The sequence below is a fragment of the Aotus nancymaae genome, unplaced genomic scaffold (genome assembly GCF_030222135.1).
Source record: "Aotus nancymaae isolate 86718 unplaced genomic scaffold, 86718_ANA_hifiasm-v0.15.2.pri h1tg000059l, whole genome shotgun sequence".
Lineage (NCBI taxonomy): Eukaryota > Metazoa > Chordata > Mammalia > Primates > Aotidae > Aotus > Aotus nancymaae.
In genome coordinates, this window is record NW_026988473.1 from 6247692 (window position 1) to 6263276 (window position 15585).

Genomic DNA, 15585 nt, shown 5'->3' on the forward strand with positions numbered 1-15585 from the left:
GAAAAATGAAAAATAAAGTAAATGTGATAGTGCAAAAGCAGGAAAAAGTAATGGATTAGTAGGTTGTAATCACATTAATGTATTTTTGAAAAAAGGAAAAACTTATTCTTACATATAGGCTGGTATCAGTGGTGAATAATAATAACACTACAATTTCTGTTTTGGAAACTTCTGACCAGTTGGCCATGACATTGAGTCAAATCGATCTTCTTTGCATATTCATGTTCAGTATTCAGGGGAGCTATATTTACAAGTCCGTCTTTGCTCACAGTTGATTGAAGAATACTTTTTATTAATTTTAATTTCAAAAGCTGCTTTCATATAAAAGTAGAGAGACAAAGGAAAAGCCTTAAACATTAGGATTAGTTTGGGAGAGATTTATAAAAATCCCATTTCATTATAAAATCCAGACGTTGCAATACTGCCTAGGTCTTTTTTTCTTTAATCAGTTCTAGCAGCTTCAATGTCTCCTTGTTAGAAACATTTTCACTAAGACAGGCTGGGTGCAGTGGTTCATAACTGTAATCCCGGCACTTTGGGAGCCAGAGTGGGCGGATCAGTTGAGCCTAGGAGTTGGAAGCTGCCGTGGGTAATATGGCAAGACCCCCTCTCTAAACATGAAACAACAACAACAACAACAACAAAATCTTCACCAGACAATTCATCATACATTTTAGTTTTATTTGGCAAAATTCCCCAAGCTTTTCTTCTGCAAAAATCAGAGAAAATGGCTGAGTGATAGTGAACCTTGACATTTATTTAATCCATTGCTTTAGAAATGGTGAAAAATCACCCAGGCTTTCAAACATCATTCTTTCAGTTTCTTTTGGCACTGGGAGACAGGCTGGTTTATGTTGAAACACCGGAAAATGTAGGACCAAAGAGACTGGCTACATAAACTGTATCAAATGAGTTCAGATTATTCTGAGCCTTTAGGAACTGATTGCTGAAACAGAAGTTGTGGCTGAATCTGTGTGTTTCAGGAACTGACTGTAACTGCGTGTTCTCTGATTTAACTTCCATGTAGAAGACAAAAGTTTTAGAAGCATAAGAAATAAAAATGTGCTAATTGAAGGCTCACATGTATATGATTAACTCTCAAATGATAACTGCCACAATTAGAATTTAGACCAATAAGACATTTTTTGGGGGAGTGGTGTTTTATCACGGACATGGTTTAAAATGGCCAGCACATGGTAATAATAAAAGGCAGACTGACTTTTGGTAGGTTTTATTACTGTTTTGAAATTCCCTTTGGGCCAGATGTGGTGGCTCATGCCTGTAATTCCAGCACTTTGAGAGACCAAGGTGGGCAGATCACTTGACCCCCGGAGGTCGAGGCTGCAGTGAGCCGTGATTGCGCCACTGCGCTCCAGCACTACAGAGCGAGACCCTGCAGAAAAACCCAAACAAAAACAGAAACCCAGAACAAAGCTGTCCTCTACAGAAAACTTGCTCCTGTTTGTCTACAGTGGGGAAGGACAGCTCCTGCCTCCCCACTATGGGCTTTTTTTTTGGGCCTGACAAATGTCAGTGGTTGTTGAAGCAGCTCCCAGGACTCTCCTGGGGCTGGAAGAGGCTGTGTCCATAGTTTCCTGAGCCCTTTAGTTCAGCTTGTGATGCCTCCTGCTGTGATTATTTCTCTCCTCTCTGTGTTCCAAATTTGCTAGAATGAGTGGGTGGGGAACCTTTCCCTTCCCCCCTCCACCTGCCCTATCCTCAAATCTGTGGCTTGTTGAGCAGCTGCTGCCGAGGAAACGAAACCGCAAAGTGAAACTGAGGCTCCATAATATGAGGAAATTGATAAGCCTTCCGTGTTCTGTGAGTCTAGACTCCTTCATGGACTGCTCTGTGATCTAAGTTTGCCTGATGTTCTGATGGATCTCTGTGGAACTAGTTAAGGTGCAAAGGGGAGGGAAGAGAAGAGGAGAAGAGGACCCTTCTTAAATAGCAACTGGGGCTTCAGGTTTCATCCTTATTCAGCCACAGGCTGAGAGGGGCTCGAAGAGGAAGCCGTGCATCCCTCCTGGCCATAAACCTCTGCTGAGGACACTGGAAGTGCCGGGCTGGATGCTGGTGAAGTAGACAGAATCCTGGCCCTTGGAATGCTGGCAGCCTGGGCATGGAAACTGATCACTTCTTTCCACAGGTCAGGCTTAACAATGACAGTCATCCAATAATAGGGCTCTGGCTTGGCTGTGGAGGCACAGCAGCAGCTTGCTTTGCTGAGGCTTGAGGGGACACACTGAGGAGTGGACATATTGAGCCCATCTTGAGGGATGAGTAGGAATCTTCCAGGTGAACAGCAAAAGGGCATTTCAGGCCGAGAGCGTGGGGAGGCAGAGGCCAGTTTTGCCGTGGGAGCACAGTTGTTGCACGTCAGTACCTTGGTGTGAATGACTTGGTGCAGTGGGAAGAACCGCGCCTTTAAGTTCAGGCAGATCTGCAGCAGAATGCTGGTGCTGCTTTTCGGAGAGCTGCGAGGCCTTAGGGAAGTTAATTCCCGTCTCTGAGCTCAGTTTCTTGATCGGTAACTTGGGGATCTTCTAAGGATTCAAGGTAACAAGTGAAAACCCCCAGTAGTGCTTGGTGGTAGTGGTGGGGGTGAGTAGAGGGGCAGTTCTGACTTACCAGAGGGTGAGGTTTGCCCTGCAGGAGAATGTGGTCAAAGCCTGGGACGGTGGATGAGTTTTGCTTCTTTTTCCAGGATTCCCATGACCTTTAGGCTACTGAGGCTGGGCCCGGTGCCTGCCAGAGCTGCCACTATCTTTCCCCCACTTGCTAGGAAGACTGGGCACAGGGTGGTAATAAGGGAAAGTGTAACGTGTCAGGCCACCTGCTGTTCATCCCTTCTCCGCCTTCTCTCTGTGCCCAAGACTGGGAATCTGGGCAGCCAGGCCTCCTCCTCCTCCTCCTCCTCCTCCTCCTCCTCCTCCTCTGTGTCCTCCCCCAGCCTGCAGCATGGGGTCTTAACCCTCTTGTAGGCATAAGTGCTTTTACAGCTTTCACTTCCGTTATTTCAATTATTCCTTACACTAACCTTGCCAGATGGGACTTAGCCCTGTTTACCAGAGAAGCTCAGGGAGGTGAAGTGATCCCTGGAGATCACACAGCAATGGAGTACAGATGGGCTCAGCTGACGCCCTCGGGGGTGGGCTGGGCCCTTTTTCTGGGAATGCAGCCTCAGAAAATAGAGACGTAGCTTCTCAGGGTTATTTTTCTTTCCCTAAAACTTTGGCACCAACACTCCCAACTGGGAAGTCCCAGCTGGAACCCCCTGCCCTGCCTGCCCTCTCCTCCCGTTTCCTTATCCCCAGCTTGCCTCTCTCCATACACCCGCCTTGGGCTTCAGCCTTTCCTTTTATCACAAACTTTTCCCCCAGGGTGTCAGAAGTGAGGGGGGCGAGGTTACGGCTTTCCACACTCACCACAGAATGTGGTTTTGGGCACATGGAGAATTGGTTTCATTCTGGGTTTCACAACCTCCACAGTGTCTCCAGCTGGTCCCAGAGCTGTCTGTGACCTTTCCAAATCAAAAATAACAGCAACATCCTGGGGAACGGTGGCAGTAAAACCTACCTGTTATCGAATGGCTCCTATGGATCCAGCCCTATTTGCTGAGTATTTCTTAGGAATTAACTTAGTTGATCCTCATGATAATCCCACGAATCAGGCCCTGTACCTATCCCCATTTTACAGCCGAGGAAACTGAGGCTAGGAGAAATTAGTAACTTGCCCAAGACGATATAGTTAGTAAGTAGCAGAGCCCAGATTTGAACACAGAGCTCCAGGTGTGTAATCACTATGCTGTTTCTGAAAATTAAATCCATCTTGATTTAAAAACAGAGCACTCATGCTCTTTATCCCATTTTCTGTATTTTTTGTAGTCCTGAAATAAACAACCCCAAACCCCCAAACTCTTCTGAGACACATGGTGCGTAGGTGGATTGGAATGCTTCCTGCCTAGCTTTGAGTGAAAGAAAAACATTCTTTTTGTTTTGTTTTAACCCTTGGGTTAAAAACTATTCTGAAAGCGTCCTCACTGTCTTCCCTGGTCCCTCACAGTGCCAGAGCCAGGGGTCTTGGACTGAGGCAGGGTTGCATGGGTGCATGTGGAGGGACCTTGGCTGGAGAAGGCTAAAGTCTGCTGTAGGGCGGGGCTGTCTTCTTTCTCTTTGCAAGGGGAGGAAGAAGCGAGGTGCCACTATCTGGCTGCCCTCGGCCGGTGACATTGCCTCCCTTAGCTCCAGTTTCCCCACCTGTGAAATGAGCCATGACTGTCCATCTCCACCCAACTTTTCACTCTTCTCCTCCCCCCTCCCCTTTAGACAACCCTTCTCCTGTGTTCTCATACCAGGATGCACAGTACAATCACCTGGGAACTTTAAAAAAAAATGCCAGGCTTGGGCTCCACGCCAGGGACCCTGCCTCTGACCAAACCCCAAAAGCACCCTGAGATTCCCACTCACCGCAGTGGAACCCATGCCTGCCTCCCTGCTCCTCCCATCTCCTTCCTCTCCCTCCATACCCCTCCTTAAAGGCCACCTCCTCCTCACCAGCTTCTATAATTGCAGTACCGTGCGCAGGATTTGGGTGTCTTTTGATCTGGGTTTGATTTATGTCTCTACCACGTACAGGTTTCTCTCATCTTTCAAGACTGAGACAAAAATCTTAGGTGCTTAGGTGCTCTCTTTGACATAACCTCCAGTTAATCTCCCATTCTCTCTTTCTCTTCTTTATTATTATTATTATTATTTTAAATTTTAGACATGGGGTCTCATATGTTTCCCAGGCTGGCCTTGAACTCCTGGCTCAAGTGATCCTCCAGCCTCAGCCTCCTGAGTAGCTGGGACTACAGGCACATGCCACTGTGCCCTCATTCTCTCAAACACATTTCAGCCAGGCTTTTGCCTCCAGCTCTCAGTAGGAGCTGATCTCATAAGGATCACAGGTGATCCTCATTCTAAACCATGATCCTGAGCTCCATACTGATGTGTGCGCTGTGTCCCTGCCTCTCGTTGGGATACCCGCTGCCCAGCATGAGTGCCCGGTTCTCCCCCAGCCTACTCTGTCTCTAAACAGCCCCATCCCAGCCTCCCAGTTGCTCTGTCCAGACCTCGTGGGGTCATCTGACTCCTCTTTCTTTCACACCCCACCTCATTCCATCAGCACAGTCTGTGGACAGCTTCAAAGGAGATCTAGCATCCATTACCACCTGTCGCTCCGACCCCTGGTTCCCCACAGTTGCCTCCTAGCTGCCCTGGGCAGGTGACCCTCTGCCTCCCCCTTGCACCCTACCTCTCTCTCATCTCTTCTCAACGTAGCAGCCAGAGGGACCTTATTAAAATCCAAGTTGTATCTTGAGTCTCCTGTGTTCTAAACTTGGCAGTGGCCCCTGCCAGTGACAGTCAGAGGCAAAGGCGTAGCGCTGCCAGGTCCTGCGTTGCTGCCCGCCCCGCTGCCCTCAGTTCCTTTCCTGCCCTCCCCTCACCACTCCAGTCTGCCGGTTTCCTTGCTGTTGCTCAGACACGCGCCCCGCTGGGGCCTTTGTTCGGCTGCTCCCCCTGCCGGAGGTGTTAGCCATCTGCAGGGCCCATCCCCAGCCGCCTCCGAGCGGGGCCGCCTGACGCTCGCCGCTCCGAGTCTTCCCGACCCTCTATTTCCTATGGCGACCCCTGCCCCCACCCCACCAGCGCTCCGCTTTTTTTTTCCCCCCATTTTCCCTTTCTGTTTGTTTGGGATCTCTTCTCATATTCTAGAATGATGTACTTATTTACTAAGGTTTTTTTTTTTTTTTTTTGAGATGGAGTCTTACTCTGTTATCCAGGCTGGAGTGCAGTGGCGCGATCTCGGCTCACTGCAACCTCCACCTCCGGGATTCAAGTGATTCTTCTACATCGGCCTCCCGAGTAGCTGGGACGACAGGCACACACCACCATGCTCGGCTAATTTATTTTTATTTTTATTTTATTTTATTTTTTTAGTAGAGACGGGGTTTTGCCATGTTGGCTAGGCTGGTCTCAAACTCCTGACCTCGGGTGATCCGCCCACCTCAGCCTCCCAAAGTGCTGGGATTACAGGCGTGAGACACCACGCCGGCTTACTAAGGTATTTTTAAAAAATCTTTCGTCTCCTGCTACTGAACAGAAGCTCCACGCTCTGGTCACTGACAGAGCTCAAGTGCCTAGGGTTGGTGCCTGGCACACAGCTCTGCCAGTGAATGGGTTCCTTGCCCTCCAAGGCAAAGGTGGGCATCCTCCCAAGGTGAAGGAACACTCCAGGGGTGTCAATGGCCGCTTACACCGCGCTCTCGAGGGTGGAGGAGGGGAATTGCCAAAAAGCTATGGTGACCCTGCGTGTCAGCAACTCCCTCTCCTGTAATTCATGCAGGCTCAGGTAGGAGAACCACAGCTGCCGACCAAGGCTGCAGGCTTGGAGTCAGGAACCCTGTGTATTTGAGCACACATCAAGAGTTGGCTGTGTTGTCACTGCCCTGACATCGCCTGGGACTCCCTCAGCGTGTTAGTTCTTAAATTAAAAAAAAAAAAGATACTGTACAGAGAGAATGAATAGATGGACATGTTTGTGATGATGCAAATACAGTCACATAATCACACAATCTGTGTGGCAGGTATACAGATGTTCATTAAAAGACTTCCTTCAACTTTTTTTTTTTTTTAATTGTACTTTTAAGTTCTGGTGTACATGTGCAGATCTTGCAGGATTGTTGCATAGGTACACTCATGCCATGGTGGTTTGCTGTCTCCATCTCCCTGTTACCTACATCAGGTATTTCTCCCAATGTTATCCCTCCCCACCCTCCTCTGTCCCTCCCCTAGCTCCCCAGCCCCCAACAGATCCTAGTATGTGACGTTTCCCTCCCTGTGCCCATGTGTTCTCATTGTTCAACACCTGCCTATAAGTGAGAATATGCGGTGTTTGGTTTTCTGTTCTTGTGTCAGTTTGCTGAGAAAGATGGTTTCCAGCTTCATCCGTGTCCCTACCAAGGACATGAACTCATCCTTTTTTATGGCTGCATAGTATTCCATGGTGTAGATGTGCCACATTTTCTTTGTCCAGTCTATCATCGATGGGCATTTGGGTTGGTTCAGAGTCTTTGCTATTGTAAACAGTGCCACAATGAACATACATGTGCATGTGTCTTTATAACAGAATGATTTATAATCCTTTGGATATATACCCAGTAATGGGATTGCTGGGTCAAATGGAATTTCTATTTCTAGGTCCTTGAGGAATTGCCACACTGTCTTCCACAATGGTTGAACTAATTTACACTCCCACCAATGGTGTAAAAGTGTTCCTATTTCTCCACATCCTCTCCAGCATCTGTTGTCTCCAGATTTTTTAATGATTGCCATTCTAACTGGTGTGAGATGGTATCTCCATGTGGTTTTGATTTGCATTTCTCTAATGACCAGTGATGATGAGCAGTTTTTCATGTTTCTTGACCTCATAAATGTCTTCTTCTGAAAAGTGTCTGTTCATATCTTTTGCTCACTTTTGAATGTTTTTTTTTTCTTATAAATCTGCTTTAGTTCTTTGTAGATTCTGGATATTAGGCCTTTGTCAGATGGGTAGATTGCAAACATTTTTTCCCATTCTGTTGGTTGCCAGTTCACTCTGATGATTGTTTCTTTTGCTGTGCAGAAACTCTTAAGTTTAATTAGATCCCATTTGTCTATTTTGGCTTTTGTTGCCAATGCTTTTGGTGTTTTAGTAATGAAGTCCTTGCCTATGCCTGTGTCCTGAATGGTATTGCCTAGGTTTTCTTCTAGGGTTTTTATGGTGTCAGGTCTTATGTTTAAAATCTTTAATCCATCTGGAGTTAATTTTGGTGTAAGGTGTAAGGAAAGGGTCCAGTTTTAGTTTTCTGCACATGGCTAGCCAGTTTTCCCAACACCATTTATTAAACAGGGAATCCTTTCCCCATTGCTTGTTTTTGTTAGGGTTGTCAAAGATCAGTGGTTGTAGATGTGTGGTGTTGCCTCCGAGGCCTCTGTTCTGTTCCATTGGTCTATATCTGTGTTTTGGTACCAGTACCATGCTGTTTTGATTATTGCAGCCTCGTAATGTAGTTTGAAGTCAGGTAGCGTGATGCCTCCAGCTTTGTTCTTTTTGCTTAGGATTGTCTTGGCTATGCAGGCTCTCTTTTGGTTTTATATGAAGTTTAAAGTGGTTTTTTCTAGTTCTGTGAAGAAGGTCAATAATGGCTTCATGGGGATAGTGTTGAATCTATAAATTACTTTGGGCAGTATGGCCATTTTCATGATACTGATTCTTCCTAACCAGGAGCATGGAATGTTTTTCCATCTGTTTGTATCCTCTCTTATTTCCTTGAGCAGTGGTTTGTAGTTCTCCTTGAAGAGGTCCTTCACATCCTTTGTTAATTGTATTCCTAGATAATTTATTATCTTGTAGCAATTGTGAATGGGAGTTCCCTCATAATTTGGCTCTTTGTTTGTCTGTTATTGGTGTATAGGAATGCTTGTGATTTCTGCACATTGATTTTGTATCCTGAGACTTTGCTGAAGTTGCTTATCAGCTTAAGGAGATTTTGGGCTGAGAGGATGGGGTCTTCTAAATATACAATCATGTCATCTACAAATAGAGACAATTTGACTTTCTTTTTTCCTAATAAAATACCCTTTATTTCTTTTTCTTGCCTGATGGCTCTGGCTAGAACTTCCAATACTATATTGAATAGGAATGGTGAGAGAGGGCATCCTTGTCTAGTGCCAGTTTTCAAAGGGAATGCTTCCAGTTTTTGCCTGTTCATTATGATATTGGCTGTGGGTTTGTCATAAATAGCTTTTATTATTTTGAGATACGTTCCATTGACACCTAATTTATTGAGAGTTTTTAGCATAAAGGTCTGTTGAATTTTGTCAAAGGCCTCTGTATCTATTGAGATGATCATGTGGGTTTTATCTTTGGTTCTGTTTATGTGATGGATTACGTTTATAGATTTGTGTATATAGAACCAGCCTTGCATCCCTGAGATGAAGCCTACTTGATGAATAAGCTTTTTGATGTGGTGTTGCATTTGGTTTGCCAGTATTTTATCAAAGATTTTTGCATTGATGTTCATCATAGATATTGACCTGAAGTTTTATATTTCAGTTGTGTTTCTGCCAGGTTTTGGTATCAGGATGATGTTGGTCTCATAAAATGATTTGGGAAGGATTCCCTCTTTTTGGATTGTTTGGAATACTTTCAGAAGGTACCAGCTCCTCTTTGTATGTCTGGTAGGCTTTGGCTGTGAACCCGTCTGGACCTGAGCATTTTTGATTAGTAAGCTATTAATTGCTGCCTCAACTTCAGTCCTTATTATTGGCCTATTCAGGGTTTTGACTTCTTCCTGGTTTAGGTTTGGGAGGATGCAAGTGTCCAGGAATTTATCCATTTCTTCCAGGTTTACTGGTTTATATGCATAGAGTTGTTTGTAGTAATCTCTGATGGCAGTTTGTATTTCTGTGGAATCTGTGGTGATATCCCCTTTATCATTTTTTTATTGCATCTGTTTGAATCTTCTCTATTTTATTTTTTATTAATCTGGCTAGTGGTCTGTCTATTTTGTTGATCTTTTTGAAAAACCAGCTCCTGGATTTATTGATCTTTTGAAGGGTTTTTTTGTGTCTCTATCTCTTTCAGTTCTGCTCTGATCTTGGTCATTTCTTGTCTTCTGCTAGCTTTTGAGTTTTTTTAAAATCTTGCTTCTCTAGCTGTTTCAATTTTGATGATAGGGTGTCAAATTTAGATCTTTCCTTGCTTCTCATATGGACATTTATTGCTATAAATTTTCCTCTAGACACTGCTTTAAATGTGTCCCAGAGATTCTGGTATGTTGTGTCTTCGTTCTTGTTGGTTTCGAAGAACATCTTTATTTCTGCCTTCATTTCATTTTTTATCCAGTCAACATTCAAGAGCCAGTTATTCAGTTTCCATGAAGTTGTGCGGTTTTGAGTTAGTTTCTGAATTCTGAGTTCTAATTTGATTGCACCGTGGTCTCAGAGACTGTTTGTTATGATTTCCATTCTTTTGCATTTGCTAAGGACTGATTTACTTCCAATTATGTGGTCAATTTTAGAGTAGGTGTGATGTGGTGCTGAGAAGAATGTATATTCTGTGGATTTAGGGTGGAGAGTTCTGTAAATGTCTATTAGGATTGCTTGGTCCAGGTCTGAGTTCAAGTCCTGGATATCCTTGTTAATTTTCTGTCTCATTGACCTGTCTAATATTGACAGTGGAGTGTTAAAGTCTCACACTATTATTGTGTGGGACTCTAAGTCTCTTTGTAGGTCATTAAGAACTTGCTTTATGTATCTGGGTGCTCCTGTATTGGGCACGTATACATTTAGGATCATTAGCTCTTCTTGTTGCATTGATCTTTTTACCATTATGTAATGCCCTTCTTTGTCTCTTTTGATCTTTGTTGGTTTAAATCTATTTTATCAGAGACTAGGATTGCAACTCCTGCTTTTTTTTTTTTTTGCTCTCCATTTGCTTGATAGATCTTCCTCCATCCCTTTATTTTGAGCCTTTGTGTATCCTTGCATGTGAGATGGGTTTCCTGGATACAGCACACTGATGGGTTTTGACATTTTATCCAATTTGCCAGTCTATGTCTTTTGATTGGGGCATTTAGTGCATTTACATTTAAGGTTAATATTGTTATGTGTGAACTTGATCCTACCATTTTGATACTAGCTGGTTGTTTTGCCCATTAGTTGATGCAGTTTCTTCATTGTGTCAATGCTGTTTACCATTAGGTACATTTTTGGAGTGGCTGGTACTAGTTGCTCCTTTCTATGTTGAGTGCTTCTTTCAGGAGCTCTTGTAAAGCAGACCTGGTGGTGAAGTCTCTGAGCAATTGCTTGTTCATAAAGGATATTATTTCTCCTTCATTTATGAAGCTTAGTTTGGCTGGATATGAAATTCTAGGTTGAAAGTTCTTTTCTTTAAGGATGTTGAATATTGTCACCACTCTCTTCTGGCTTGTAGGGTTTCTGCTGAGTGATCCACTGCTTCCCTTTGTGGGTGACCCAACCTTTCTCTCTGGCTACCCTCAGCATTTTTTCCTTCATTTCAACCCTGGTGAATCTGATGATTATGTGCCTTGGGGTTGCTCTTCTTGAGGAATATCTTTGTGGTGTTCTCTGTATTTCTTGGATTTGAATGTTGGCCTGCCTTGCTAGATTGGGAAGTTCTCCTGGATAATATCCTGAAGAGTGTTTTCCAGCTTGGATTCATTCTCTCTGTCACATTCAGGTACACCAATCAAGCGTAGATGAGGTCTTTTAACATAATCCCATATTTCTTGGAGGCTTTGTTCATTTCTTTTCACTCTTTTTTCTCTAATCTCACCTTCTCATTTTATTTCATTGAGTTGATCTTCAATCTCTGATATCCTTTCTTCTGCTTGATCCATTCGGCTATTGAAACTTGGGTTTGCTTCGCGAAGTTCTTGTGCTGTGTTTTCAGCTCCATCAAGTTGTTTGTGTTCTTCTCTAGGCTGGTTATTCTAGTTAGCATTTCGTCTAACCTTTTTCAAGATTTTTAGTTTCTTTGCATTGGGTTAGAACATGTTCCTTTAGCTCAGAGGAATTGGTTATTACCCTTCTGAAGCCTGCTTCTGTCAGTTCGTCAAACTCATTCTGCATCCTGCCTTGTTCCCTTGCTAGTGAGGAGTTGTGTTCCCTTGGTGGGGGCGAGGCATTCTTGTCTTTGATGGTTTCATCCTTTTTGCACTGGTTTCTTCCCATCTTTGTGGATTTATCTACCTTTGATCTTTGAAGTTGGTGATTTCTGATGGGGTCTCTGAGTGGACGTCCTTTCTGTTGATGTTGAAGCTATTTCTTTTGTTTCTTAGTTTTCCTTCTAATGGATCCCTCTGCTGTAGGACTGCTGGAGGTCCACTCCAGTCCTTGCTTTCCTGGGAATCGCCTGTGAGGGTTGCAGAACAGCAAGGATTGCTGCCTGGTCTTTCCGCTGGTAGCTTTGTCCCAGAAGGGTACCCACCAGGTGTCAGCCAGAGCTGTCTTGCATGAGGTGTCTTTTTGGTTATACACAGGGTTCAGGGAGCCACTTGAGGAGGCAGTCTGTTCCTTGTCTGCCCACAGAGGCACTGTTGGGCTGTCACAGACTCAGTCCAGCTGCTGTGTAAGCTTCCTCTGGATTTTGTTTACACAGGTAGGTTTAGACCTGCCTCAGTAATGGCAGATGCCCTTCCCCCCACCGAGCTCAATCGTCCTGGTCAAGTTCAAACTGGTGTGCTGGCTGTAGAACTCTAAAGCGAGAGGGCTTCGGTTTGCTGGTCTTTCTGGGGGTGGGACCCATGGGTAGGACGCACCCAGCCATATCACCTGTCTCCCTGCTTTCAGCTCCCCCTCTTTCTGGGGAGTGAGTAGCTCTGTCCTGTAGGTGTTCTTGGTGCTAGTCAAAATGCCCGCCCAGATCTGTGCCGACAACCTGAGGCACTGGCTCAGATGTGTGCTGATAACTCGTGGCGCTGGTGGGGATCTTCTGGTCTGTGGGTTGCAGAGGCCATAGGAGAAGCACAGTATCTGAACTGGAGTGCGGGGCGGGGTGGGGGTGGTGGGGAAAGTCCCTGATCCACTGGCCAGTTTCACTTCTGGGGCGAGGCAGTGCCCTGCCCTGCCTTGGTTTGCCCTCCTTGGGCTACACCCACTGTCCAACCAGTCCCATTGAAATGAACCTGGTACCTCGGTTGGAAATGTGGAGGTCACTTGCCTTCTGCGTCTCTCTTGCTAGGAACTGTGCTCTGGAGCTATTCCTATTCAGCCATCTTGGCGGAATCCCCTTTTTTGTTTTTTGAGACAGAGTCTTGCTCTTGTTGCCCAGGCTGGAGTGTAGTGGCGCAATCTGGGCTCACTGCAACCTCAGTATCCCAGTTTAAGTGATTCTCCTGCCGCAGCCTCCCAAGTAGCTGGGATTACAGGTGCGTGCCACCATGCCTGGCTAATTTTTTTTGTATTTTTAGCAGAGATGGGGTTTCACCAAATTGGCCAGACGGATCTTGAACTCCTGACCTCAGGTGGTCCACCCACCTTGGCCTCCTAAAGTGCTGGGATTACAGGCCACTGTGCCCGGCCTCAACTTTGAATGTTTGAAAATTGTTCACAATAAAATGTTCAGAAGCATGCTGTAAACTTAACGATACTCATGGCAGAAGACCTGGAATATGTAGAAAAACAGAAGGAAGCAAAAGTTATCCCAAAAACCATGCACAGCCCTAGCACCTAGCACCCAGAGGGAATGTCCATTCGCATGTTGCTATAGACCTTTCTAGTCTTTTTGCTTGTGTGTATTTAGTTATTACATAATAGTGATAGTATGGATTACCACTGGTTTTGTCAAGTCTTAGTTTGATTTTTGATTCTAAAATGAACACATACTTATTTAAACATTTTGGAAAACTATAAAATACTTTTTAAAATTTTTCTTTCTTTCTTTTTTGTTGTCAACCTTTTTTTTTTTTCTTCTTTTTTTAAGACAGTCTTGCAACCTCTGCCTCTGGGTTCAAGTGATTCTCCAGCCTCAGCCTCCTGAGTAGCTGGGACCACAGGCACACACCACCATGCATGGCTAATTTTTGTATTTTTTATAGAGACAGGGTTTCACCATGTTGGCCAGGCTGGTCTTGAACTCCTGACTTCAAATGATCCATCCTCCTTGACCTCCCAAAATGCTGGGATTACAGGTGTGAGCCCCTGCACCTGGCCTAGAAAATAATCAAAAAGAAAATTGATACCCTTAATTGAGAGACAGTTTCATTAGGTTTGGCAACAGATGATATCTACATTTCCCAACTTAAAAACTGCAAGTCCATCAACATGAGTAATTTTTCCCCTTTAAATACTTTTTAACATTCTTATTGTCAAAGTAATTCATATTAATGAAAATTCAAACAATAAAATAACATAACATAGAATATAAAAGTTCCTGAATCCCAACCACTCACTGTTGTGCATGCAATATACATCAGCTTGGTTATTTTCCTTAACTCATATGTAGTGTATAATACATTTTATGTATAAATGTATAAAAAAATTGTTTGTTGAGATGGAGTCTTGCTCTGTCGCCCAGGCTCGAGTGCAGTGGTGGGATCTCAGCTCACTGCAACCACTGCCTTCCCGATTCAAGCGATTCTCTTGCCTCAGCTTCTCAAGTAGCTGGGACTACAGGTGTGTGCCACTCTGCCCAGTTAATTTTTGTATTTTGAGTAGACACTGGGTTTTGCTATGTTGGTCAGGGGGTCTTGAACTCTTGACCTCAAGTGATCCACCCACCTCGGCCTCCCAAAGTGCTGGGATTACAGGCATGAGCCACCATGACTGGCCTAAAGATATTTTAAGCAACAATGGAATAATAATGTCTTTCAATTGCTTTTCTCAATTAATATTTCCATGTCTGCTCATGTAAATTCACCTTGCTCTCCCTAATGCCTGTGTGTGTGTGTGTGTGTGTGGATATAGGATAATTCACTTAACTAGTCCTTATTGATAGTTGTTTGGGTTATTTTTTTCTTTTCTTTTTTTTTCTTCAAGTTTTAAGTTCCAGGGTGTGGAACTGCAGGATATGCAGGTTTGTTACATAGGTAAATGTGTGCCATGGTGGTTTGCTACACAGATCAACCCTGTTACCTAGGTATTAAGCCCAGCATCCAGGTTTTTTTTTTTTTTTTTTTTGAGATGGAGTTTTTTGCTCTTGTTGCCTAGGCGGGAGTGCAATGGCATGATCTTGTCTCACTGCAACCTCCACCTCCCAGGTTCAAGCGATTCTCCTGTCTCAGCCTCCTGAGTAGCTGGGGATTACAGGCATGTGCCACCATGCCTAGCTAACTTTTTGTATTTTTAGTAGAGACATGGTTTCTCCATGTTGGTCAGGCTGGTCTCGAACTCTTGACCTCAGGTGATCCACCCGCCTCGGCCTCTTAAAGTGCTGGGATTACAGGTGTGAGCCACCACACTCAGCCCCAGGTTTTTTTTTTTTAAATTTGAATTTCAGAGACCAGAAATTGCTCCTAGTTTGCTTGCTAAGGGAAATGGTTGCTATGCAGCTTTTTGTAACGCTGCTTTTGTGGAGAGATAAAGGCTTTCTGTTCTGAAATCCCGTGCGTGCAGTCTCAGCCCTGCCACTGTTGTTGTGGGAGCTGCGTGGGAGAGCCTTGGTCACTGCGTGGGCTGCGGGTCCCCTGAACTTTGCCGTGGAGGAGGTAGTTCCCTTCCCAGGCACTCTGCTGGCCCTGATTTTGTTCCTGGAACAGAAAACGGCCTGACGAGGCAGTGCAGTGGCATTCCTGGAATCACTGTAGGCTCTTTTACAATAGGGGTCAGCAAACTTTTTCTGTAAAGGGGCAGATAGTAAACATTTTATTCTTTTCTTTTATTTATTTATTTATTTTTTTGAGATTGAGTCTTGCTCTGTCGTCCAGGCTGGAGTGCAGTGGCATAATCTCGGCTCGCTGCAGTCTCTGCCTCTGGGTTCAAGAGATTCTCATGCCTCAGCCTCCCGAGTAGCTGGGACTACAGGAGCGTGCCACCA

At 44.6% G+C, this 15585-nt stretch overlaps 1 protein-coding gene across 2 annotated transcripts in view; it reads left to right on the plus strand.

Annotated features, from left to right (window-relative positions):
- Window positions 1-15585, plus strand: part of PLAAT3 (phospholipase A and acyltransferase 3) — a 44505-nt gene that overhangs the window by 1907 nt on the left and 27013 nt on the right. Inside the window, exon 1 of one of the 2 annotated variants that reach the window (XM_012463155.3) lies at window positions 1872-2149. The exons of the other annotated variant lie outside the window; for it this stretch is intronic. Coding sequence (XP_012318578.1) covers window positions 2123-2149 — 27 coding nt within the window. The 5' untranslated portion in view covers window positions 1872-2122. Of the gene's footprint in view, window positions 1-1871; window positions 2150-15585 lie in introns of those variants that run through there. 2 annotated transcript variants of the gene reach the window in all.